At 48.1% G+C, this 26844-nt stretch overlaps 1 protein-coding gene across 11 annotated transcripts in view; it reads left to right on the top strand.

Annotated features, from left to right (window-relative positions):
- The window catches only part of MYT1L (myelin transcription factor 1 like), a 251956-nt gene that overhangs the window by 127676 nt on the left and 97436 nt on the right, over positions 1-26844 (top strand). For all 11 annotated transcript variants that reach the window (XM_037733293.1, XM_017514051.1, XM_037733292.1 and 8 more), the window contains exons 8-12: positions 1391-1525; positions 6078-6168; positions 8173-8280; positions 15368-15582; positions 26040-26290. In XM_037733293.1, the coding sequence (XP_037589221.1) occupies positions 1391-1525; positions 6078-6168; positions 8173-8280; positions 15368-15582; positions 26040-26290 (800 nt within the window). The remainder of the gene's footprint in view (positions 1-1390; positions 1526-6077; positions 6169-8172; positions 8281-15367; positions 15583-26039; positions 26291-26844) is intronic.

Raw genomic sequence — 26844 nt, 5'->3', positions numbered from 1 at the left:
GTATTTCCTTCAACACCAGTACTGGCTTAAGAGTTTCCAGCACATGAGAGGCACATCATGCAGAATGAGATGTTAGCTAAGGAAGAAAAGGGGGGCGCTTTCTATATGAACGTGATAGCATTTGTCTGCTCTGCTAGTCCTTCACTGATTTCAAGTTCACTTGCATGAATGAAAAGTCCATAAGAGTTCAAAAACTTTTAAATCCAGCTTTTTATCAATACAAAGTGAATTCTTAGCCCAAAGTAAAACATGCATTTTCTAGCAATCATGATTGGCCTGATTACTGAAATATCAAAAAGAATTAATCCCTAAAGAAAATGTATCCCATATCTGGACTAAATAATAATAGTTGCTATCTGTTGGTGATCTGAGCAACTGGTTTTCAAAAACTGGCTAAAAATACAGTGTTTCACACACTTAGATTTACTGTTTGGTCTAAGTTTTACCTTAGAAATATTTTTTGAAGTTATTATATTGCATATTTATGAACTGTAGTCAATTCTGGGTATAGAAATAATTTTATTAGCAATATCATTACATTTCTGGCCTCTAGCACTGAATTTTTTTTTTAACCAAAGCTCTGCCCGAATTTGCCCTTGACTGGTACTTGCAGAGAAGCCGACAGGGCTGTAGAAACCCATTACTTCTTAATTCTGTGTATGCATGCATGGCATTCTACGAGCCTTCCTCTGGTTCCAAGTACAGATGAAGAAACCAAAACAAAAGGCTGCTCCTGTGGCTTCTGAAACTTGTTGATTACCCGTCACCTCTGTCAGGTGGGCTCTCCACCTTTTTGGTCATTTGCTTACAGTGCCTTCTGAGAGTTCAGTTTCTTTTCAGAAAAGCGCTGAATTGGTGCGCTATGAAACAATGTCACTTAACCTCCAGAGAGCAAATTTCAATGCCAGGAAAATCCTACAGCTTCTAGCGTATGTGATCAGAGCACGCAATAAGAGAGAAATTCAGCTGAAGAGTTTCTGAATGGAATGAAACTCTATGGCTGAATTTCACGGCAAATTGCTGAATGACGACGGCACAGAGTTTCGTTCTCTAAGAAGGTCACTGTCTCATCACGATTTCCGTTGATTCCTCTGAGCAACACGGCTTATCATGTAACACACGGGAAAATAATCAGAGTGAAGAGAGGAGTAGGCTTTTCTTTTCTTTAGAATAACAATTAAAATACTTTATGATTCATAATTATGCTGTGTAAGGTTGAAAAAGTCACCCAAAACCAAAGAGCTACCTAAGCAGAGTCTGATGTCGCAGCCTGGCCCTCTGACAGCTGCTTTATTTCATTCTTTAGCAAGGTTTCTTCAGATTGTTAAATAATCACTTTTGTCTTCGACTGGTAAACATTCATTCTCTTGGCACCTGTTGTCGCTTTTAGATCCCTCAAGAACAGAAAAGAAAGAGAGCAAGTGTCCAACCCCGGGGTGTGATGGAACCGGCCACGTAACTGGGCTGTACCCACATCACCGCAGCCTGTCCGGATGCCCGCACAAAGATAGGGTCCCTCCAGAAAGTAAGTCCACGTTCACCGCTACCCTTGTGGGTGCCCACGCCCATGACTCTGTCTCTGTCATCCCTCTTACCTGACATCATCTCCATCGCCGGCTCAGTGCGACCTGATTTAACTAGGCCCCTACTTACCTTGACAGGCAACTCATGCAGGATTCATGGGCCTGCCAATGGCACGACCCCAGAAGAGACGCACCCTGACGCCCACCACCCTGTCACAAAGCTCCTGAACAGGCCTGGGTTCTAGTCCCAATTTCAGACCGAACCTGCTCCGTGACTTTGGGCAGGCTCCTTCTAGGGTTCTTTTCTCCCAGTCACAGAACTGAATTCGATGGTCTCTGAGACATCCCTTCCAGCATGAAACTGCTGTGGATCCCAGGGGGCACAGAGGCCTTGAGACAGACATTTCTTGCCCAAACAGCTGGATTTCTGTATATTATCCACATGCATTTCTAGAGCTGAAGGTTTATTGCATTTCACTTGTAAACTCTGTCTCATTGCAGTCGTCTTGACATTTCAACACTGTAGCTTCTTTCTTAAGGAAGGAGGTTGAAATCAGATGGGTTTGCATCTTAAGCATTCTTTTTAATTAATTAATTAGGCTCTGATCATGTGGAATAAATCCATGAATATAGCGAAAAATATTTTTGGAACTGAAATGATTACATCTTTTTTTATTTATCCTTTCAGCACATAAAGCATGACAATTAATTAAATACAACAGCTAAAATTGATTGTTCAGGGAAAAGGCACATTCTCAGAAATGAGTGAGTGAGTTTAAGGCTCTGGCTTTGAGTCTGTGGCTTTGAAGTGTCTCCCTTACTGTCTAAAACCCAGTTCCTAGTGGGGAGCATGTCATAACATGGCTTGAGACATGACAAGATGACCAGTTACTTACTTAAAGGACCTTTTGAGGACTGCCCAATTAAAATGGGGAGCTTTGGGTTACTTGAGAGCAAAATCTGGCAGCCCAAGGACAAGTCTGTAGGAGTATTTGGGACTTAGGAAGGTTTGGCTGAACATTTTCAAGAGAAAGATCTGTAGATGCTCTTATAGCTCCAGGTTTTCAAACGGCTCCTAAAAATAGCAAACTTGTGTTTTTTGTAACCGTCTTGTGAACAAGCCTGAAGAGCCGTGAAAATAAACAAATGAGAGCGTGTGGCTACAATCCCGTGTGTTACATGAGCAGGGAGACAGCATGGTTTGACAGCAGCTTCCATGCACCCAGCACACACTTCGTGCCGGGCGCGGCTCGCACCCAGCAAACACGAGTTCACCTATACCCAGTCAACACTGCAGGCCAACACTGGCACTCTCATTCAGATGAGGAAGATGAGAGTCAGAGACTCTGCTGCCCTCTTTCAGAGGTGAGCCAGTGCCTGGAAACAGGCTGTACAAATCTGAGCAGGCACTACCTTACTTAAGGAAACTTCGAGGTAAAACGTGAGTCCGTATGTTTCTGACCTCCAAGCCTGTCTGTCTCCTCTGAAACCTGGCTCTGGTGCTCCAGTTTCAGCCTGAAGGTGCCTTGCAGGCTGTCTGTACTTCATTTTCCTCATTTACAAAGTGAGGCAGTAGGACCAAGCTCTAGTGTTTTAAGAAGAAAGAGTTTCTTTATGTATTTTTAAAGCCCACATTTTCACCTTCGAGATAGATTATCGGCTCCTTTTTATGGATGGGAAATTCTTCTGACTCCCTGTTTTCACAGGACAGGCCTCGGTGAAGTGGAGGTGTGGGGTGTGGACTGGTACGGGGTGCATCGCGCCAGCAGCAGGTGCCTCCCAGGGTCGGATCGCGCTCAGAGTCAGGGAGAGCTCAGCTCTGACACAGACAGCACCACCGCGCTCCAGGCAGCGCAGAGGAAGCTTCTCAGCCTTTGCTTCCGTGTGATTCTTTATAACGCCACAAGCATTTGCTAAAACAGTTGGAGAATTCCATCCATAGAAGGCTTTCTTTTTTTTCTGGGCTAGTTTCCCCTAATCATCATTTCCGTCCAACTGACTTTCATAAAGAAACCCACAGCACACTGTGTCAGGCCCCGAGACACCGTGCTGGCCCTCAGAGAGCTCCCCGCCCAGCTGAAAGAAGGGCCTGGGCATGAGGCAGGGCCCTGCATGGTGGAGATGCCACAGCATGGTCCAGACGGGAGGGAGAGCTCCTCCCGGGGCCCCCAAGGCTACCCTGAGGTGCTGCTCCTGCTGTCCTGTGTGAGAGGCAAGGAACCCACGGCATTTTCTAAAGGCTGCTGTGAAAGTCCACACGAGGGGCAGGGCATGGAAAAGACAGCAGTAGTGGGAACGGAAAAGCTGGCGCAGATTCATGAAACGTCCAGAGACAGGCAGCAGGCCGTGGATAGCAGCACATGTGAGGAGTAAGAGAAGAGGGGAGACCAAGAGAACCCCAAGGATGGTAGCCTCGGTGAACCTAAGGGCACCAGGGCTGATAATCCATACAGAGAGCTGAGCAGCGGGGCCACATTGGGTGGAGAACCTGGGACTTGCATTCTTCCCACTTGAGTTGGGGGAGCTGCATGATATTTAGCAGGGTTTGGGGAGGTGGCTCTGGAGGCCAGGGGAGGTCAGGTGTGGAGGTGGCTACCTGGATTCCATCCTTGAAGCAGCATTGGTGGAAACGGGGAATGGAATTGCTTTGGAAGGAGGCATAAAGCAGGAATGAAGGAGGGCCCAGAAATGGGAAGTTTGGCCGTGAGTGTATGGTAAGATGAAGCAGGAGCAGGTAGAGGAAAATCAAAGAAACCGAAAACCAGGAGAGGAAGGTGTTTCTGAGAAAGCCCTGCATAGGAAGGCACCGGCCAGGGTGCCACGGAAGTCTGAGAGGAACTGCAGGGGTCACAGGGTTTCTTACGAGTAAAAGCTTCCTGTTGACCCCGAGAGACAGAAGAGGAGAGGAGAGGAGAGGAGCTGCACATGCTGCAGACGCCTGAGAAATGCGGTTGAGATGGATGAAGTGGCAGCAGCGTGGAGACCGAGGATAGCAAGCACGCGCCACCTCAGGTGGATGCAGTGGCGAGGCTGGGAGTGTGCGTCCCAGGCAGCAGGAGAGAGGGTAGGGTCCACTTGCCATCTGGACCTCAGGTGAGAGTGACCCACGTGCACCATCTCCACAGAAGACTCTGAAAAGTTCACCACAAAAGGAAAGGTGCGGTGCAGGTGCATGTCAGCAGGAAGCATTTGTGTGCTGGTGTCATGTGGTGGTGGGCAAATGGTCAAGAAGAAAGAATGAATGAAGTAGGTAGATCCATGTCCGGCAGGAAGTGGGACCATGCAGCTGATTCCTGGAGGTGTCCCTGAAGGAAGGAGCAGCACTGCTTCCTCTGAGACAGGGGAGGAAGGGGGTGAGGAACTGTGCTCGGACCCCTCCAAAAGGAGCCCTACTGTGACACCCTCCAGCCAGGTCCCAGCACAAGATGAGCCAAAGGTGGACTCACTCTGATTATTCATTTTGCTGAGGGCACTTACTAGGCACCTCCCACAGCCAGGACAAGGCAGGACCTGTGGGAGTTATAACGCTAACACCGGAGCAGGCTCTGTTGGGGGGTCCGCCCCACAGTGAGGAGACAGGCTGTGGACTTGGGTCATGGCATGGATATGGGATTCATTGCCCAGCAGACTGCAGGGGAAAGAGAGAGGCTGCTCTAGAGGAGGAGGAAAAGAGTAGAAAATAGAATTACCTAACTAGGGCAGGCAGGTCTGTTTTAAATAGGCCTCACAGGCTCACCTGGCCTCAGGTAAACCTTGCTGGCAGGGAAAGCCGCCACCATTCCCCTGGAGTTTGGAGACAGCAGGCTCAGAGGAGGAGGCATCATGCAGAAGGGGTCCGTGTGGGGGTGACTTCATCCCTGCTGACCTTCCCCCAGAACCCAGGGTAGTGGCGTGTTCACGAAGGACCAGAGGGGAAGGAAGATACAAATGAGTCTGGTCCAACACCACTGCTGGGAAAGTGCAAGTCGCTCTCCCCTGCCAACCGGCCGGCAGCATCCTTGCACCACAAGGAGTGTCTGCCTGGCCTCTCCCACTTGTTAATTTCACAGGGTAAAAATGCAGAATGCTTACTATTCTAGTTCATTCTATTTAAAGAATAATAAAGCCCTTGATTCCTAAAAGAAGAGTGATTATTTCATTTTATTTAAAATTAAGGTTTGTGGTTCTCTCTTCATCTGCCCCCCACACGTTCATAATGCTGTGTGTTTCCAAAGCGCAGGTGTGTTTTTAACATCCGCAGCCTCTGTGCTGTTCTATGGCGAATGAATCCTCAGTGCTTAGGCATGGGAAACGTCTGGGAGTCCCTGGCTCCTCTAGCGCATGAGGATGGAGTTGGCTCCTGGGTCCAGCGCCCCTGCTGTGCGAGGCCTTTAGCGTAGGGTCCAGTCAACCCTCTCTCTCCTCCCATGTGTGTTTTCCTGACCATGCCCATCACAAACGTTTGTAGGACTGTCTGTCCTGAGCGACCTGGCCCTTGTTAAATGACTGCATTCTCGTGTGTCCTGACCATGCCTGTTTTAATGCTGGCTGTTCTCTTTGCCTCTCCCCATCAAGTCCTTGCCATGCATGAAAGTGTCCTCAAGTGCCCCACTCCAGGCTGCACGGGGCGCGGGCACGTCAACAGCAACAGGAACTCCCACCGAAGGTAAGTCACGCGCGCGGCACTGGTGTGGGAGGGCACGTCGACCACTCTCCATGCCTCCTCCTCCCCAGGGAGGCTGGCCATGCTCCCCACGGCACTCCCCACGGCGTTCCCCACGGTGCTCCCCACGGCGCTCCCCACGGTGCTCCCCACGGCGCTCCCCATGGTGCTCCCCATGAAGGGCAGGCACCTCCACATGACGCACAGAAGTGGCAAGTGCTCCCCGCACTTGTGGTGTAAAAGGGATGATTTGAGGTGCCCCACCCCGCTTAGCATCATGGAGCATTGTGTCAAGAGTGGAAACCATGACCATTTATAATAACTGGAGGGAAGGAGGCCACGCCTTCGCTGTCCTCCGGGGTGTAGATAGGGCTGCCCTCCCAGGTATAGACAATGCTGTCCTCCAGGATATAGATGATGCTGTCCTCTGGGTTGTAGATAGGGTTGTCCTCCTGGGTGTAGACAGGGCTGTCCTCCTGGGTATAGATGGGGCTGTCCTCCGGGGTGTAGACGGGGCTGTCCTCCCAGGTATAGACAATGCTGTCCTCCCGGGTATAGATGATGCTGTCCTCTGGGTTGTAGATAGATGGGGCTGTCCTCCGGGGTGTAGATGGGGCTGTTCTGGTGCCCATTGGACAGCACATGACCAGGAATGCAGCAAGCCTGTACAGTGTGTCGCTTGGCGTGGCTGCCCTTGGAATTTTGCGGAAACCCCAGGTCATCAGTATGGACACCTTCAGAACAACCTGAGGGTGTTTTGCAGGCTGAGGGGGAGAAATAGACCCTGGACTTCCGCTGTGAACAAGTATATGCAGAATCACTCTTTTGTTTGTGAAAGATTTCAGTTCTCTTTTTCCATCCTGTTCAGGCTTGATAGGAGCTACTCAGTTGCCCATGATACTCAGTTCTTATCCGATAACTTTTTATCCAGAAGCTGAAAAGTAATTCTTCCCAAGTTTGTCTTACAGTCTATGGTTTTATGAGTTCACATAAAATTATATCTAAAAGAAGGAAACTGTCATCAGCTTTACTCTAATTTGTGCTTGGCTGACTGGCAAACCTGGTTCTTTGTGTTAAATTCATAATGAAACAAATGACCGCTGTGCCCTCCGGAGGTGTTTCATCTGCCGAGGCACGAGGCGCTAGATGGGTTGGGGAGCTCTGTGCTGGGTGCTGTTCATGTGGCAGCGTCAGGGCCTCCGTCAGACCTCAGCACAGGCGTATTTTTGGGGTATGACACATATATGGGGTGAGTGTCTGTGCATATGCGTAGATATGCATGTGGACACCCACGGAGCAGACACAGTGATTTCATGTAAAATGAGCTTGAGCACAAAAGAGCCCATCTGGCGTCTCCCGCATCTAGACTAAGCCTGAACCGTTTGGCTCCAGCACACGTTACTGCCGTCCGAGAAATCTTTCTGCGGTCCTCTCCACGTTCGTTTCCCTGCTCTTGGAGAACACCAAAGGGCTAAAGCCAGACAGAGCCCCCCAGAGGCCACGGTCAATGCATTTAGGAAAATGGCTTAGACAGACCACCCTAGAGGCCACGGTCAGTGGCATTTAGGAAATCAGCTTAGAGCTCCATCTTCTGGTAACAGCCTTGCATTGCCATTCTTGGGCTTAAAAACTCACCCCACCCAAGCTGTTAGTTCTTCATCCCCAGAAACAGCGGGCATCCATAGTAGAATCTGTGTCTACAGTTTCCCCCGTGGTGTCCTCCCGAATGCATGGGAGCTGGCGTGCTCTCGCTGCAAAGGACTGAATACACCTCACACGCAGCACTGCCACGGCCTTCTCTGCTGGAAACCTTGCAGAAAGCAGGCTCTAGGTCATGAGCACCTTTCCTCTCCCAGTCCACCCATCAGGATTGCCCCAGGCCAGGTTTGGGAAGCCACCCCTCCCCCACCAGCTGCGCCCACATCAGGGTCCTCGTGCTCAGGGATGATTGGTGTGCTGTGAAAGCGTTTGAGGGGGGACCATTCATCCTGCTTTCTGTGGTTGCAGCCTTTCCGGATGCCCGATCGCAGCAGCAGAGAAACTGGCCAAGGCGCAGGAGAAGCACCAGAGCTGTGACGTGTCCAAGTCCAGCCAGGCCTCGGACCGTGTGCTCAGGTACCAGGAGGAGGGTGCCGCCTGTGAGCTCTCTCACAACCTGCCCCACACCTCGGAGCGCTGGGGACGTTCCTACAGCAGCTGGGACCGGGACCCGAGGGCGGGGTGTGGTGGAAGCCGGCCAGGCTAGACTGTGTGAGGGTGAAGGTGTCATTCTCCCCTGGTCTCTGTGGACTCACTGTGACGATTTACATGAGAGAATCAGGAAATCATTTCTGCATTTGTGTCTGGCCCTGATATTCCATGAGTCTGAGTGCTAGATGAAAGGGAAGCTTTGAAAATTAATGAGATGCCCAAAGTAATTCTCTCCTAATTTAGAGGAGAGGGCCTCACACCAACCTACAGGCTGGTGCTCATGTTTCTGATGATGCTGGAGGAATGGGCACCCCTCGTGTGGGAGCTCTCGCGTCCAAAGCCGGCAGAGCTGCCTCCTGTTACCCCAAAGGTCCTGAGATGTAGGTGAGTGTAGGTGTTGTCACCTCCACCTGGCAAGTGAGAAAACCCAGGGTGCAGAGAGGTTAAATAATTGACCCAAATGTTACAACGGCCGACACCTTACAGATCATCTGGCGGAAACCACTGTTTTATTTAAGCTTTGGGAGGTTACGCTCCCCATTCACACAAGCCTTCTATTTATCTTTCACTTTTACATCTCTTCAAATCCTCATCCACATAAAAACTATGACAATTGGCTATATCCTGCCTTTTCACCCAACGTCCTTGTCTCTAGGCAGTGATCTTTTTTTTTTTTTTAAGACAGGGTTTCACCACATTCGTCAGGCTGGTCTTGAACTCCTGACCTCAGGTGATCCACCCGCCTTGGCCTCCAAAGTGCTTGGATTACAGGCGTGAGCCACCACGCCCGGCCTCTAGGCAGTGATCTTAACTGTCATCTTCACGCCACGTGTGTTCGTGAAGCTCCGTGCTGGGTGCTGTTCATGCGGCTTCGGCTGTTGTGAGGTACCCCTGGTGCCAAAACTACGTTCCGGCTTTGAGGCATTTAGGCTGTTTCTCGCTTTTACTATTAAAGAGAGGCAATAATAAACATTTTTTTTTCATATATACAGCACTTTACCTCTGTTATTTCTTTGGCTACTCAGAAGGCCAAGGTGGGAGTATCGCTTAAGCCCAGGAGGTCAAGCCTGCAGTGAGCTGTGGCTGCACCACTGCACTCCAGCCTAGGTGACACAGCGATACCCTGTCTCAAAAAAATAAAAAAGGAAATTATTTCTTTGGGACCAATCACTTGAAGCAAATCATTGGGCAAGCAATATGAATTTTTTTGTTCTTGAGTATTATTTTATAGCATCCCAAGAAGCTTCTAACATAGTGATTAAACTCCCTTCCTCCCTAAATCAAAAAGTTAAAATCTGTATAGAAAATTATGAATAAAAATTAAAGCAAAAATAAGAAAACAAAACCCTGTATGATCCTACTATCCAGAGATAACTTCTCAGTAAACTGTGGCACAGGTACCTCTAGAGTTGTCTGCGTTTGGGGGTCCCAGCCCAAAGTGCCCCCAGGCCACCCATCGCAGGGAGCTGCCCCTTCAGGGTAACGCACCCATCTTCCAGGCAGCAAGATCAAGTGCTAAACATGTCCTAGGGCATCCTCCCTCTCCCCACCAGCCCACAGCTCACTATTGGCAGCATGAAAACCACCCCCACCCAATGAAACAAACCAACCCCGAGGGGTTGTATAATTAAAGAAGGGATAGTTATTAATCAAAGGAGAATATGAAAAATGGTGGGAGAAATCTCTTTGTTGGTGAGGGCTTTTATTAATTTTCCTGAGCCTACTTTGGCCAGACCCCTGAGAAGCTGGAAGAACTCTTGTACTTGGCGCTTCCAGAAGTCACCAGGTGACAGCACTGTCCACCTACGGGCTGCTCTGCTCCCGGGGCCACAGGGAGTGAGGTTTCAGGGAGAAGCTCACGGCAGCCGGAGCCCGACGGGGCCTGCCTGTAATTGTGAATACCACCTTGTCCAAACACAGCTTCCACTCTCATGTCCCGGCCTGAGCCTTCTGCCTTGCTCCTATGGCTTCCTAACTTAGCATCCCTGTCTCTGGATTGCTGCAAAGAACAGCCCCACCAAATGACAAGTGAGCAGAGGCTGGGAGTAACCACAGGGCAGCTGCCAGCTGTTCTCCTTGCCTCTAGCTGGGGTGGGAGCCAGGCCAGGACACGGCTTTTAACAGAAAGAAAGAGCCCCCTTCTCACTGCAGCAGGAGGGCTCCGGCCAGCCCAGCAATGCACGTGACCAACCACAGCCTCTCCTGGCTGTCCAGGGAGGCGCTGGGTGCTGGGCTGTGTATCAGCCCTGCATGAGGCTCCTGCCAGCTTTCCACCCCCCCCCACACCAGGGCTTACCTGGCATGCCGGGTGTGACATTTGGAGGTCGGGTCCCTGCCCCAGCACTTCTGTATTCCCCACAGGGTCTCCAGGTAGGGTGCTCATTCAGTGGAAAAGGAAGAGACAGGAAGGAAGAAAAGAGAATGAAGTTAAACCAACAGTCATTTAACCTGTTATGATTTTTTAAAGTCTTTAAATAAATCATTCAATGAACAAGAGCCTGAGGCTTAAGCAGGTGCTTCCAATGTTGGCCAAGTCATATCCTCATTTCCAGCCCCTGGCCTGCAGCCTCTGTGAGGGCGTGGCCTGTGGCCCTCCAGCTGAAGCCTCTCCTCCCCTCCTCCCTCCCTCGGATCGGGTCCTGATCTTTTTAAGTCTTGGGGTCCTGCTTCTTCTCCCAGGCCCGAACCCCGTGGCCTTGCCCACCAGGTGAGTAAGCAGATTGCCCATGGGCTGATCTGGTCCTGTCCCTGGCTGCCCAGCTCTTGCTATTCCCTGAAGGTTCTCCTGGCTTTTTTACCTCCTCACCTTTGGACACTGAGTTTCTTTTCCTGGAATGCTTTCTCACCCCTCCCTGGTACTTAACCTTAAAAATCAACCTATTCTGTAAGAAATTACTTCTGTAATTTGGAAGTAACAGTCGGCATTACTTCAAACATCACCTTCTCCACACAAATGTAACCGAATGTCATAGCCTGAAGTATTCTCCCTTCTCCAGAATTCTCACAGCCTTTGGACTATTGAAAAACGATCACCCACGGTCTTTTTTTTCTAATTAAAAAAAAATTATAGAGACAGGGTCTCACTCTGTTGCCCAGGCTGGAGTACAGTGGCACAATTATGGCTCACTGCAGCCTTGACCTCCTGGGCTCAAGCGATCCTCCCACCTCAGCCTCCTGAGTAGCTGGGACTATAGGCACGTACCACTATGCCTGGCTAATTTTTTTTTATGCACCTTCATATTGCCTGGAAAAATGCTTCAAGAACAGTAGACAATTATTACTGCTTTTATTGATTTGAGAAGAAGTAAATAGGCTAAATTAATGAAATGAAAATAAATGTATTGGTGATTTGGTAAATAAATTGGATGTTTAACCATTACTGTGCTGTTATAAAGGTAGCATAGGCGTGGCTATCAGCCTAAAATCTGCCTTTCTTTTTTTAAAAAAAATTCAGTTATCAAAACTTTGTAACGGCACCAAAACCAATATAAATGTATGAAATAATAGGAGTAAAAAGAGTTGTCTGCATGGGTACCTATTAAGTGACAGTTTAACAGGACAGAACTGACACGAATTGGAAAATAGTTAAATAGCACAGTATTCATTGATTTCAGTATCACTCTGCTGTTGAAAAACTGTTTTTAAAGCATAAGAAACAAAAAGGAAAATTAAATATCATGTAAAATGGAAATGTAAAATATGCAAAACAGTAACATTCTATTTAAGTAAATATAAAATACATTAAGTTAATCATAAAAAAAAAACACACCAAAACCTTAAGAGTTTTTGTATCTAGTAGAACTATAGGTGATTTTTTAAAATAACTTTTATATCTTCTAAATATTGTTTCAATGAATCATAAAAAAGCAAAACTTGCGGTGGTGCTGAGGGAATGGAGAGCTGCTGGTCTAAGGTAATATTTCTCAGCGAGACAGGAAGGGCATAGTTTGAAATCTGTACCACAACAATAGAATCAATAATATTGTATTGTATATTTAAAAGTAACTAAGAAGAAAGCAAATGTCAAATGTCTTACCACAAAAACTGAGTGCCGTATATGTTAATTTGCCTGATTTAATCATTTCACATTGTATACAGATGTCAAAACATCACATTGTACTCTGCGATGTAATATAATTATGATGTTTATAAAAATCATATTAGTAAAAAAGAAATAATCAGTATATAAAATATTTTAAAAAGCAAAACTTAATCATAAAAATAATCATAAAAAAAGTCAAGATAGTAGTTTTAAACCTGTTATCTGCAAGGCAAGTGTGGATGATCCTGACGTACCTGAGCAAATCACCTTTAGAAAGACAGCAAGGACTCACGAGGAAATATATTCATTCAGACACACAAGCAATGCTTATGGAAAATAAGAAAACGAATCAAAACCCCTAAGATTTCCATCCCCAGGGAGAACTCTCAGGATATTGTTTGCACATCTGTTGTTAAAGAGCTTCCTTCCTAAGCAGTACACATTTGTACCTGCTGGTATTATAATTTCATACATCTGCTAAAACTTCCCACTTGTGTTAGAGGTACAGGCAGTAGTGGAAGATTTTACTGATACTAGTACTCAAGAAATAGAATCTTACTCAAAGTTACTGTCCTCCTCCAGGCGTGGTGGCTCACGCCTGTAATCTCAGCACTTCGGGAGGCAGAGGTGGGCGGATCACCTGAGGTCAGGAGTTGGAGACCAGCCTGGCCAACATGGCGAAACCCCGTCTCTATCAAAAACACAAAAATTAGCTGGGTGTGTTGGCAGGAGCCTGTAATCCCAGCTACTCGGGAGGCTGAGGAAGGAGAATCACTTGAACCAGGGAGGTAGAGGTTGCAGTGAGCCGAGATCACAACACTGCACTCCAGCCTGGGCAACAGAGCAAAACTCCGTCTCAAAGAAAAAAAAAAAAGTTTGTTCTTCCTAGGCTGGCTATGAACCTAACACTAATACATGAATTCACCATCTTTTGTTTTTTCCTGCTAAACTATCAACCTTGTTTGGGTCTTTATTCAGAATACATTTTATGTAGTTTAGAATGACAAAAATTCAACAGGAAACTCTCTGCCTTTAAAATTCAATATTTTGTTAGCTTTACAGTGTGTAAAATAATGCTGATGTGAAAAGGTCTATAAGTGTTTTGTTGAAAATGGATCACTTGATGCCAAGAGTCTGAGACCAGCCTAACCAATTTGGCAAAACCCTGTTTCTACTAAAAATAAAACAAGTAGCCAGGCATGGTGACTCAGGACATAATCCCAGCTGCTTGGGAGGCTAAGGCAGGAGAATTACTTGAGAAAAATACAAAGATGTCAGATGATTAATGATGTTAGGATTAAGAATGCCTCTATGGCCAAGCGTGGTGACTCATGCCTATAATCCAAGCACTTATGGAGGCCGAGGTGGGCAGATCACCTGATGTCAGAAGTTCGAGACCAGCCTGGCCAACATGGTGAAACCTTGTCTCCACTAAAAATATAAAAAAATTAGCTGGGCGTGGTGGTAGGCGCCTGTAATCCCAGCTACTCAGGAGGCTCAGGCGAGGGAATCGCATGAACCCAGGAGGTGGAGGTTGCAGTGAGCTGAGATAATACCACTTCACTCCAGCATGGGAATCAAGACCAAGATGTGGTCTCAAAAAAAAAAAAGAATCTGTCTGTATCTGATTCTGCAAAACCTGACTAGCTCTTCAGTGTTCAGTGCATGAAGCCTCCAGCCCAGTGAGACCAAGGAGGTGTCACGGGGAAAGGACAGGACACAGGACCCTTAGTGCACCGTGGGACCCTGCATGGCTGCGTCAAATCAAGGACGTCCGTGGAAAACTGGTCAGATCCAAGCACAGCCTATAGTTTAGGAAAGAATGTCACTAATGTTGATCGCCTGGTTTTGCTCTTGTCTTACGATTATGAAGGTGGTCACGTTGGCAGAAGTTGGTGGCAGAGCATGAAGAAAATCTCTGTACTTTTCTGCAAGTCTAAAATTGTTTCAAATAAAAAGTCTAAAAATTTCACTTACGAGCTAGACAGATGAAGAGGTGGACCTAACACACACACACACACACACACAGGCAAGACACAGTGTCTATGAGTGAGCAACGACCCAGTGTCCTTCCTATTGAATATTTTATCCTAGAGACACTAAGAAATAGCCACTAGGTAAAAACATTGCATAGTCTAGTACTTGTCGCGGCATCTTACCACGCAGTCTAACTCATTATCCAGTTAGGTACAATGGATCTGGTTCTGTCTGTGTCCCCAAGAGTATTTCTTTACTTCCTCTTATTTATTTATGGATTTTTTGTTTGTTTTTTTTGAGATGGAATCTTGCTCTGTTGCCAGGCTGGAGCACAGTGACACAATCTTGGCTCACCGCAACCTCCGCCTCCCAGGTTCAAGTGATTCTCCTGCTTCAGCCTCTGGAGTAGCTGGGGTCACAGGCACCTGCCACCACGCCCGGCCTTTGTACTTTCGGTATAGATGGGGTTTCACTCTGTCGGCCAAGCTGCTCTGAAACTCCTGACCTTGTGATCTGCCCCCCTCGGCCTCCCAAAGTGCTGGGATTACAGGCGTGAGCCACCACACCCGGCCCACTTCCTCTTATTTTTTAAGGGGGATTTCTTACTGAGGCCATGTCTTTGTGTGTAATTTGGCAACTCTTTGTAACCACTGCAAAGAAATTTTAGGACTGAGATATCCCCATCCTTGTATCTCATGTCATCACCGTGCCACCACCAGACCTCTTACAAGAAAGAAGGAAAAAGGGTCATATTCAAATATTTTATTTCTTGTCTTTTTTTATTGCCCAAGTTGACTTTTAGGTAGTTTATTTGGTGCTATATAATTAAAACACACTTTTTGTCTTTTCTTCAGAAAATAGTTGGCGTTTTAGTGACAGGTTCTGACTCTTTAACACATTTTAAAAAGTAAGATATTCTAGTTTTAACGTGAAGCTCGTCGTGTGCGAAGCCACGAGAAAGCAAGCTATTGTGTGTTGTCTTGTTACTTTCAGGCCAATGTGCTTTGTGAAGCAGCTGGAGATTCCTCAGTATGGCTACAGAAACAATGTCCCCACAACTACGCCGCGTTCCAACCTGGCCAAGGAGCTCGAGAAATATTCCAAGACCTCGTTTGAATACAACAGTTACGACAACCATACTTATGGCAAGCGAGCCATAGCTCCCAAGGTGCAAACCAGGGATATATCCCCCAAAGGATATGATGATGGTAGGAGGTGCACACTCTTATACATGAGAGACACGTTGCCATTGCTGATGTTGTTGTTGTGTATATCAATGTCCTACAACTTAGCTGAGCCTGGTGGTCACTCGAAGGGTACCCAGAGAGCACGGTGCTCATAGCACAGCCCAGGAGCTGAAAGCCCCCCAGGCCCACACAGCCGTAGGTGAGCAAAACCTCAGGGGAAGGAGGGAGATGAGATGGTTTCCCCTCTGCAACTCTGAGACAGTGCACTCAGCTGCTCCTGGAGTATGTGTCGGGAGAAGCTACGGACTGGCTCATTGTATTTTGTGGTCCTGGGAGGACAGTGCCCTTATCTTAATAGGCTTCCTTTAAATAAATGGCCCTAAGACAGACAGTGGCGGGTGAGCCAGCAGGTGGCCCTGGGCTCCCGGGAGCTTTGAGGAGCTCTGTACCCATCTCCTTGGTGTTCTCAGCCTTGCATGCACATGAGACCCATCTGGGGAGGGTTTTTTAAAAATTCTCATGCCCAACCTGCCCTCCAGACCAATGAAATCAGGACCCTGGGTGCTCCCTGCATGATGGCATTTTTGAGAAGCTCGCCAGTGACTCCCCGTGTAGCCAGGGCTAGTGGCCTCCTGTCCCCCAGCCTCTTCTCAGCAAGCCAAGGACCTGGGTCCCCCATGACTGGGGACAATGGAGAGAAGCAAGGCCTGGCCTGGGTACTGCCGGTGCAGCCGTAGCTTTGCTCCTTGCTGGCTTGTGGCTGCTGTGGCACCAACAAAATGGAGCTCACGCAGCAGACGTAATGCCATGGGCTCCACAGGAAAGGGTGGTTCGTGTTGGCTAGTGCTTATCTGAACGACCACCAAGAGTGTGAGCTAGTTACCATTTCACTACAAAGCTAGTTGGTAAGTAGTTTTTCATTAGAGGGGAAGACTGTGTTTGTTTAATTTTATTTCTTTCTCTAAACGTGTGTGCTTTAAATTCTAGGCTATATAGATGTATTGCCAAATTTTACCAATTAGGACTTGGGGTGTAAATGTTCTGATGATTTAGAAGTCTTATCATGATGCAGTCTAGCACAGGGGAAGGAAATCACTTTTTTAAAAAGGTTATCAAGCTTTTCTTTGAAAAAGATACTTAGGGCCGGGCTCAGTGGCTCACGCCTGTAATCCCAGCACTTTGGGAGGCTGAGGAAGGTGGATCACTTGAGGCCAAGAGTTCCAGACCAGCCTGACCAACATGGCAAAACCCTGTTTCTACTAAAAATACAAAAATAAGCTGGGCATGGTGGCTCATACCTGTAATTCCAGCTGCTCGGAGTCTGAGGCACGAGAATCACTTCAACCTGGGAGGCAGAGGTTGAATTGAGCTGAAATACGGCACAACTGCACTCCAGCCTGGGCAACAGAGGAAGGCTCTGTATCAGAAACAAAGGAAAAGACATGTAGTTAAAATCACAGTACACGTACACACCCAATATTTAAACTGAATGCTGGGGAGCTCCGAAACCATTTTTATCATTCCACAGGCATTGCTGTACATCTTTCTAAGCTATGGTATTTCTTGTTTTAATAACAATTCATTCATATAGTGAATGAAATTCAGTATTTCTTTCGTATAGAGAATGAAATTCAGTATTTCTTTGATGTATCATATATTGGTCAGAAACACAGACAAATGGAAAAAGGAGTGCTTGTAGGGTGTAACAGAAATAGCTCTATCGGTTTGGTTTGTTGTAATAATTTCAGGGTTCTTGTAATTTCATTTCTTCATCTACAAGTGAAGGATCAAAAGAAATTAAGTTCTTGTAACTGAAGACTGTTTCTACGATTTCCAATTCATGGACATTTTACCAGGATTCGATCAATTCTTTCATTAGATGCCCATTTTTACGCACCTGATTTTGTTGGTCTTGTTCTGGGTGGTCTGATTTCTTTCTTTAGCTCTATTGTTCTGGTCAGACTCCAGCCTGAGAAGAAAGGGGGCTTCTGGCTAAAGTTGTGACCAGCAGAGCCATCTTAGGTCACGGTGCCTTTAGCGGACCTGAAGTCAAATCCACTGAGCGTATTCTCGGTGCCGTTCTTAGGAGCTGGATGCTGCTGGACACATTAGCCTTGTGCGCTATGGGTTTCCTCAGGAGCAGAGAGGAAGCGAGAGTGTCCTCTGCTGACCTCACGAGGCTGCCGTGAAGCTGCGCAAAGAGGGACAGTGTGAGGTGCACTCTGTCTGTACGAGATGAGCCGTCACGTGTTAGTCACTGCCAGTGACCACCCCATGCTCGGCAGCATCCCTGCTGTGGAGACTAAGGCTGAGCCATGCTTTGCAGCCAAACCCCTAGAAACCAGGATTTATGGAGCAGACAGGCTGAAAGCTCGATGTTAGGGCTTCAGGAAAACAGAGCAAAGGAAATACAGCCTTTTACCACAATTTATTGAGAAAACAAGCCTACCCTCTGCTTATTTGTGTGTGTATAAATTTTAGCGGTACAAGTATTATGTGGATATATTGTGTGGTGGTGAAGTCTGGGATTTTAGTGACACTCTGTTTCCATTTCACTAGACTCATCTGACAGATTTTAAAAGGGTCCTGGAAAGTGCCCACTGGGACAAAACTGGCTGGTAGGGCTGTTGAGAGAGTGTGATCCAAGGGGACCTGTCCCCACACCTGGGCACCAGGCGGGAGATTCTGACTGTGGAGTGACTGCCATTTGCAGTGACCCTCCCATGTATCTTTGCCAAGACTTGCTTCAGAATTGAGTCATTGCTCCTAAAAAGAGGCAGAGAAATGGGCTTCTTGTAAGGGAGAAACGTGCAGCTCTTAGCAACCACAGGTCAGGACCATGGAGATATAGAATGAAATAGAACATAGGACCTTCTCTGCAGCCTTGGAGAATCATCCCTTAAATCACACCAGCTGTGATCAAACCACTCACAAAACTTTCACTTCACCACCTGCATCCTTCAGACACAGCCCCAGTGCTTGCTGTCCACCTGCCAATCTGTGTCTGTCTGTGTGTCTGTCTGCCTGCCTATCCATCTGTCAGTCCATCATTCCTTCCCTCAGGATACACAAGATAGTGAAACACACACTGTTGCCCAGTGAAGTGAGGAGTCCCTCTGCCGGGAGGATTGGCATGAACTTTACCCAAGTGGCAAACTTCAAATGAGATCATAGAGTTTGAGCAGAAATTATGCAAAGGTAGGGAAACACACAGGTTGGTGAGCACAGCCAGTGGTCTGGGAGGTCAAGACTGTGACCCACGAGAAGGAAGAACAGGGGCAGCTGTCGGGGCTGCTGAGGAAGGGGCTTCACATTGTCTATAGGAAATACGAATCCATGCAGGGTGATGGAGGGGCTGAGCACCCACTCAGGCATCTGGGCCCTGTCCTCTCCTGGGAACTCCAAGCCAAGGCCTACCCAGCCTGTTTTGCATGGTGAGCTAAGAATAGCTTTGACATTTTTAAAGAATTGAAGAAAAACACAAATGACAAATATTATTTTCTGATATATAAAAACTAAGTGAAATTCTGCTTCCATGCCATGCATAGAATGCCATTGGCACCTGGCTGCCCTCAGGGCTTGCTGGGCAGGCTGTGGTTGCTCCTACAGGGCAAAGCAGAGCTGAGTGGCCACAAAAATGATCGCACAGCTCCCAAAGCCTAAACATTTGCTACAAGATCCTCTCCAGAGAAAGTTGCCAACCCCTGGCCTATGACATCTTCACCGCCTCTGTGTCTCCAGGCAACACACCCCCACCCTTGGTGGCCTAAACCCATCAGGTCTCCACCCTGGAATCAGCTCTACCCATGCTCTCCTATTGGTCACCCCCAGCTTTCCACACTCTCCTATTGGTTATTCCCAGCTTCCCACGGTCTCCTATTGGTCACCCCAGCTTTCCACGCTCTCCTATTGGTCACCCCCAGCTTTCCACGCTCTCCTATTGGTCAACCCCAGCTTCCCACGCTCTCCTATTGGTTATCCCCAGCTTCCCAACCCTCAGCATTTAGACCTTTCCATCATCTTAGCATTTCCTCTACTCTGCTCGCTGCCCTCTTGGCCACATAGACCACTCCCCGGACGGCCAGGCAGCTGCAGGCTCAGCTTCTCTCTCCCGCATGACCTCTCTGGAGTGCACTTCCCTGGCGCTCTGTCTCCAACCCTACCAAGTCTGCCTGCAGGGCTGCCCTTCTTCCCTCTGCCTGGCTGACTTCCTGCAGCCTCTCTGCCTGAGCAGAGGCCGCTCCCTGGTGAAGTTCTCTCCTCCTGTGGGCCCTTCCTACCACTCACCAGCCCCCTGTGCCCGTCGAGCTGGTGCCATGTACTGGCCTGTAGGATGGCTGCATCCCACCCCTTGGGCACTGTCTGCCCAAACTGGCCTGTCTTTCCATGGGCCACAAGCTCCTGTTGGACCACAGCCAGGTCTGCAGATTTACTCCACCCTCTAAGGCCAAGGCGAGGCAGGGAGGCAGTAGCTGTGCCAAGGACAGAGAGGAATAGAGAACCTGAAACCGAGACCCCGAAGCCCCTTGGACATCAGCTCAACTCCAGCAAGTACAGCGTGTGGCTTATAGATGTCATCTCACAGGCTAGAAAGCTCTGTTCCTTCCCATGTAAGATTAGACATCCATATTTCAATTTACTCGAAACACTAGGTGGAAATGTGTAAAAACCATGAGACTTGATGCCACAGATTAGGGACTGAATCAAGTTAGGTCTAAAGGCTACTGGGTCCCAGCTAGTGAAGACGTCTTATGATGGACATCTTTTAATTGCATTCTTCTTTGTCTTGTTTTCATGGCAATTCATATTGTGGAGACATATTTTATCTATTCTGTGCAAGAAACTGTGAATACATAAGGAAATGGACATTTCTAGGAGAATGAGGCATGCACATTTAGTAAGAATTTCACAAGCAGAGTAGGCAAATGGAAAGGTCCTCCCTGGAAGGTTTTGTATTTTATTGTTTTTTTTTAATTTTATGTAAACAGCTGTATTTAATCACACAAATCCTGCATGCTTTTCCTTTTATCCTGCAGTAGAAGAGGTATTTTTAGGATGGTTTAAGACCCAGCAGCTGCTCCTGTTTCAAGGCAGCTCTGGCATCTAGAGTTGAGGCCACCACATTGCTCATAACAGACAGTGATGTTCTGGGCCCCCGGAAGAACATTAACACATTCTTGCTGCTGATGGATTGAAAAGCAATTTGATCAAAAATAGCTTTGGGCCAGGTGCAGTGGCTCAAGCCTGTAATCCCAGTACTTTGGGAGGCCAAGGCAAGTGGATCACCTGAGGTCAGGAGTTCGAGACCAGCCTGGCCAACACGGTGAAACCAACCCCATCTCTACTAAAAATACAAAATTACCCAGGCATGGTGGCAAGTGCCTATAAACCCAGCTACGCGGGAGGCTAACGCAAGAGAATAACTTGAGCCTGAGAGGCTGAGATTGCAATGAGCCAAGATCGTGACACTGCACTCCAGGCTGAGTGACAGAGTGAGACTCCATCTCAAAAAAAAAAAAAAGAAAAGAAAAAGAAAATCGTTTTTGTTTTTTTGTTTTTTGGCAAAAGAAAGAGAAAGTGCATTCTGTCATTGTGAAACTGCTCTCATGATCAGACCAAGCATCCTCCATGTGGGAAGAGGGGGGACAGAGCACCCACAATCTGAGGCCCTTGCTCTACAGTGCCCCCTGCTGTCAGGGCACTGAGCCGAACAATGCTGAGTGTGGTCCGAAAGATACTGGCATGAAGGGCTATGTTGACATTTTACAAATAGGGATAATTATTAGGACCAACTGCCTTTCCTGAGCAGTCCTAACTGTAGGCACAGTTAGGACTGCTTGTTTTTATTTTGTTTTAATTAAAACTTTTAATTATTTTATATTTAATAAATGATGCACGTGAAAGTAGCTATTATATTGTCTTAGCCACCCATTCTAGTGAAATGAGTCATAGGCACATCAAAAAGCTCTTGATAGTACATTCACCAACTAAACTTCAGTGCCGTCCACTTGGCATTATCTAGATCCAGCATCTTATGAATTTAAAATCAGGGAAAGCCAATATATCGTCATGTCTACATTTTGTAACTTCAGGATAATTTAAGGTGAGTCAAGTAAGATGAGAGGAAGAAATGCAGATTTGTTTTAGTTAAAAATTCTTTCAAGTAAAATATCACATAGAGGTAGCATTTTTCTTTTTTGTTTCGACTTTTATTTTAGATACAGGAGGTACCTGTGCATGGCTGTTACGTAGGCCCAGGTAATGAACACAGCACCCAGGAGGTAGTTCTGCAATGCCCACCCCTCCATAGTGTCCACAGAGTTGACTGTTCCCACGTTATGTCCATGTGTGCTCATGTTTAGCCCCCACTTATAAGTGAGAACATGTGGTAGGAGGTTTTCTGTTCCTGCATTAATTCATTTAGGTTTATGGACTCCAGCTCCATCCATGTTACTGCAAATGATATCATTTTATTCTTTTTTATGGCTGCATAGTATTGCACAATGTATATGTACCACATTTATCTAATCCACCATTGATGGGCACCTACGTTGATTCTACGTCTCTCCTGTTGTAAATAGCATGGCGATAAGCATGTGACCGCACATGTCTTTCTGGTATAATGATCTACTTTTATCTGGGTATATACCCAGTAATGGGATTGCTGGGTCTAATGGTAGCTCTGTTTTAAATTCTTTGAGAAAACTCCAAGCTACTGTCCAATGGCTGAAATAATTTGCATTTCCACCAAGAATGTATATGTGCTCCCTTTTCTTTACAGCCTCTCCAGCATCTGTTGTTTTTTGGTCTTTTAGTAATAGCCATGCAGACTGGTGTGAGGCTATCTCACTGTGTTTTTGGTTTGCAGTTCTCTGGTGATTAGTGATGCTGAGCGTTTTGTCACATGTTTGTTGGCCACTTGTATGTTTTCTTTTGAGAAGTGTCTGTTCATGTTCTTTGCCGATTTTTAAAGGATTATTTGTGGTTTGCCTGTTGATTTATTTGTTCCTTACAGATGTCAGATATTAAGCCTTTGTCAGCTGCATAGTTTGTGAATGTCTTATATTTACATCTTTAATCCATCTTAAGTTAATTTTTGTATATGGCAAAAGTTACAGGTCTAGTTTCATTCTTCTGCATGTGGCTCAGCAGTTATCCCAGCACCATTTCCCCACTGCTTGCTCTCATTGGCCTTGTCAAAGATCAAACGGTTGTAGACACGTGGCTTTATTCCTGAGTTCTTGATGGTGTTCCATTGGTCTGTGTGCTGTTTTTACGCCAGTACCAACCTATTTTGGTTACTGTAGCCTTATAGTATACTTTGAAGTCAGACAGAGTGTAACCTCTGGCTTTGTTCTTTTTGCTTGGGATTGCTTTGGCTATTTTGGGCTCTTTTTTGATTCCATAGCAATTTTAGAATCATTTTTTTTCTAACTCTGAAGAATTACATTGGTAGTTTGATAGAAATAGAACTGAATCTGTAGATTGCTTTGGGCAATATGGCCATTTTAACAATATTGATTCTGCCAATCCATGAACATGGGACATTTTTCCATTTATTTGTGTCCTCTCTGATTTCTTTCAGCAGTCTTTTATGGTTCTCCTTGTGGAGATCATTCACCTCCTTGGTGAGCTGTGTTCCTAGGTATTTCATTTCATTTGTGGCTACTGTTAATAAGATTGCCTGCTTGATTGACTGTCAGCCTGGAGGTTATTGGTGTATAGAGACATTGGGGTGGCATTTTCTAATTGAAACGATGCTGAACTCTCTCAGACAAGCACATCCTTGATGGCAGTCGAGGCTCTTTGTGGACATTGGGCAGCGTCGGTCTCCACATCTGTGAAGTAGGCATGTGGTAGCATCTTACAGGGTGGTGGAGGCCCAGATGCAATCCTGTTGGAGGATGCTGTGAGCACAGTGTAGTGGGAGACACTGTGAGAGGAGCTCGTGAGGAGAAGCCTCTGTCTGGGCATGAACGAGAGCTCCAGCCACACCTCTGCACCCACACTCCTGTGCATCACCCTCGCCAGTGCTGAGCCTGGGTTACCGGCTGACCTGTGTCGGCTGCAGTTGTTTGTTGCATAGACTTGTGTTATTCCTTTTTTTTTTTCCTTTGGAATAGAAATTTCCTCATTTCAAAACAAAAGTGTTTTGTTTTGTTTTTTTATAATTTTTGTGGGTAATGGTTTTTTATTCCTAAACTAGTGGCTAGCCCTCACCAGTAAAAATGAAAGCCCATTATAAATATTATTATTTCTTTTGTCCTAAAATTTTTCTACTATTTCTTAACAAAATTGTAAGTGATGTAGAATCACAAGCTTTAGATGATATCTAGAGTATCACAAACTGCAAACTGAAGGTTGCTCGGAGTGGCTCAGGGTGCGCACTGCACAGGGCCCATGGGGGTGCCCTGACGGCCTCTGCTGTGTCCCTCTGGTTGACTCCCTTGCAGCCCCACATGGTCTCTCTCAAAGGCCCTGGTGTGGGCCCTGCTCCAAACAGCAGCCACTGCCCACCCCACCCTGCGCTGCTGGGCTCCCCAGAGGAGGGGTATTCCCAAAGGAGAGAGAAGGGAGGGGCTCACTGACGGACACTCAGACATGCTTCTCAGGGATAGCTGTGCCCACCAGCCATGGGACCACTCAGAGTGGCTTTGCTAATTCAGATTAGCAAAACACAGTCATAACATCTACAGGTTACTAATGTATTTCATGGGTTTTATGGGTGTGGATTTGAGCCTCTGGTTAATGCACAAGAATCTGAGTGTAAAAGAGTCACTTGCTTGGGAATCCTCTGTACCTTTTGGCAGAGGCTGAGAGGAAGATAGGGTAGCCAACTCTCGCCCTGTGCACTGACCTCAGTGCTTCCTCTGCAGGGGCCTGTGCGTTACAGAGTCACCAGTAACACACCCTTCCCTGATGTCCTGAGATCCTTCAGTCCCAACCCAAACCTTGCAGTGATGACCACTTCTTTTTTTCCTTTATCCAAATCCAGGGCAGTTTCTTAGCATTGCTCACAATGTTGGCAATGTGAGGAAGCTTTTTGCTTCCCTTAGCTTTGTTCTCTTCTTCCTCTGTGGGAAGGAGTCCCTGGGGAAGTCCAGCTCCTGGTTCAGAGCTGCTCCCGGAAGACACCAAGAGAGCTGTGACCTCCTGCAAGTTCTCCCTTTCCTTGTAGCAACAGACAAAACCATAGTTTCCATCAGAATTAGGCAGCGTGGAGCTTTGCTGATTAGGGCCAGGACAGCCCTAAGCACCAGGAGAGCTCGGGCTAGAGTGTCTCTAGCCTATTGCCAGGTTCTCCCAGCCACACTCATGCCGGACCCAGGGAGGCAGGCAGGGATCTCTTGGAGAAGAAGGTGCTTCCTAAAGGGAGGGGCTCACTGGCAGGGATTTAGGATGTGGGAGAGACCAGGTCCACCTCCGAGTCCTTCTTCACTCCTCTAGATTCCGATGGACATGTCTGGACCCTGCACAAATGATGTTCTGTGACATTAACTGGTAGAGATAATAATTAGTAAAGAAAGACCCATCGGGTAAATCCTAGACTGAAACAATTTCTCAACCATGTGTTAAAGGAGATTTTTAACAGCTCTCACAAACAACCCTTGCCCTCAGTGCCGGTTGGCTGTTAGTGAGTCTGGTGGCTCAGAAAGGATGACTGGGCAGCAGAAATCGTGTCAGTGAGGATGGGTGCAGGGAACAGAGGGCTCGTGGCTGTGAAAGGGGCAGCTGCATGTGTGCCCGGCGTGTCTGCCTGCCACTGAGAGGCCACTCTGAGTTTATCCTGAGCTAATTCTCTGTGTCCATTTCCTCCTTTCACTCCCATGGCCTGTCTGGTCTGCATGCCCAGCCAGAAACTTCCAAAGCATGAGGTCCCCACAGGCCCAGCACGTGGCCCCCTGGTCCCCTTGAACCCCGTCACCTGCAGAGGACCTGGGGCCCCAGGTGGCTGTGGCTGCCCCTCTGGCTGAAAGGAACAGCCCAGCTCTTGACAGATGAGAGATTGTGGATCCAGGTCCTGTCACCAAAGGTGCTCATGAGCCCTCGAGTGTCGGGGAGGAGCCCCACTCACTCTTAGGGCTGGACAGGGATTTGACAGGGCGGAATGCCCAGTCACTTCCCTACACCCTGTGGCTCCCGAAAGCTAGCCAGGCGTGTGCCTGTCTTTCGAGGGACCAGGTGCTGGGTGCCAGGTGCGCCTTTCCAACAGACTGGTGAGTTCTCCTCCAGGGCCAACCCGATTCTGTGCATATTCAAATGTACACAGTGTAAAAAAAAGAAAAACGAAACGGAGGCAGATGGTTTTGTTTTGTTTTTGTTTGCCGTTGTTTGTTTTCCTTACGCATAAGCCCCGGCACCCCGAGGCCGTCCCACGCGGCTGCGTGTGTCCGAGGCCGGGCGGGCAGGCCCTGCCGCGTGCGTGTGTCCCAGGCCCTGCGGCCGGGGCCTGAGTCATCCCGTCCCTGTCTCCCCAGCGAAGCGGTACTGCAAGGACCCCAGCCCCAGCAGCAGCAGCAGCAGCAGCTACGCGCCCAGCAGCAGCAGCAACCTGAGCTGCGGCGGGGGCAGCAGCGCCAGCAGCACCTGCAGCAAGAGCAGCTTCGACTACACGCACGACATGGAGGCGGCGCACATGGCGGCCACCGCCATCCTCAACCTGTCCACGCGCTGCCGCGAGATGCCACAGAACCTGAGCACCAAGCCGCAGGACCTGTGCGCCGCGCGGGTAGGCGCCACGCGGGTGGGCGCCTCGCGGGTGGGCGCCCCAGGCGGGCGGGAGACCCAGGACCCGCCCAGATGCGCGCGCTTTCCCTGCAGCTTCGCGTGGCCACGGCCGCGCGCTCCCAAACCGCTCTTCCCACGGCGAGCAGTCGCGCGGCTTCCGCCACCGCATCTGGGGCGGCCAGTTGTCCGGGACGCGTCCGTGTTCTAAATTGGGCCCGCGGCGGGCCTCGCAGGTCCACGCGCGTCCAGGGATCGTTCTCCCCAGGGTCCGGAGTCGCTCTGTAAACAGAGGACAGCGCGTGGCCTTCCTGCGGCCTCCAGGGACCCCACGGAGGAGGCGGAGCCGAGGCCTGGTCTGCCCTGGGCTTTGCCCCAGGAGGCCGTGCTAGCGCTGGTGTCAGGTGAAGCGCAGGGCCCGTGCCTTGCCCGCGGTCCCCACGGATTCCGGGGAGCAAGGGGAGCACACGTCAGACTCCCACGCAAGGGGTCCGCCCGTGCGCACGGCAGCACGCGGGGGTTCGGCATTCTCGGGGTGCCTGGGGGGCTCTGGAAGGT

The sequence above is a fragment of the Cebus imitator genome, unplaced genomic scaffold (genome assembly GCF_001604975.1).
Source record: "Cebus imitator isolate Cc_AM_T3 unplaced genomic scaffold, Cebus_imitator-1.0 Scaffold512, whole genome shotgun sequence".
In the NCBI taxonomy this organism is placed as follows: Eukaryota; Metazoa; Chordata; class Mammalia; order Primates; family Cebidae; genus Cebus; species Cebus imitator.
This window is presented reverse-complemented; position numbering and strand designations above follow the sequence as displayed.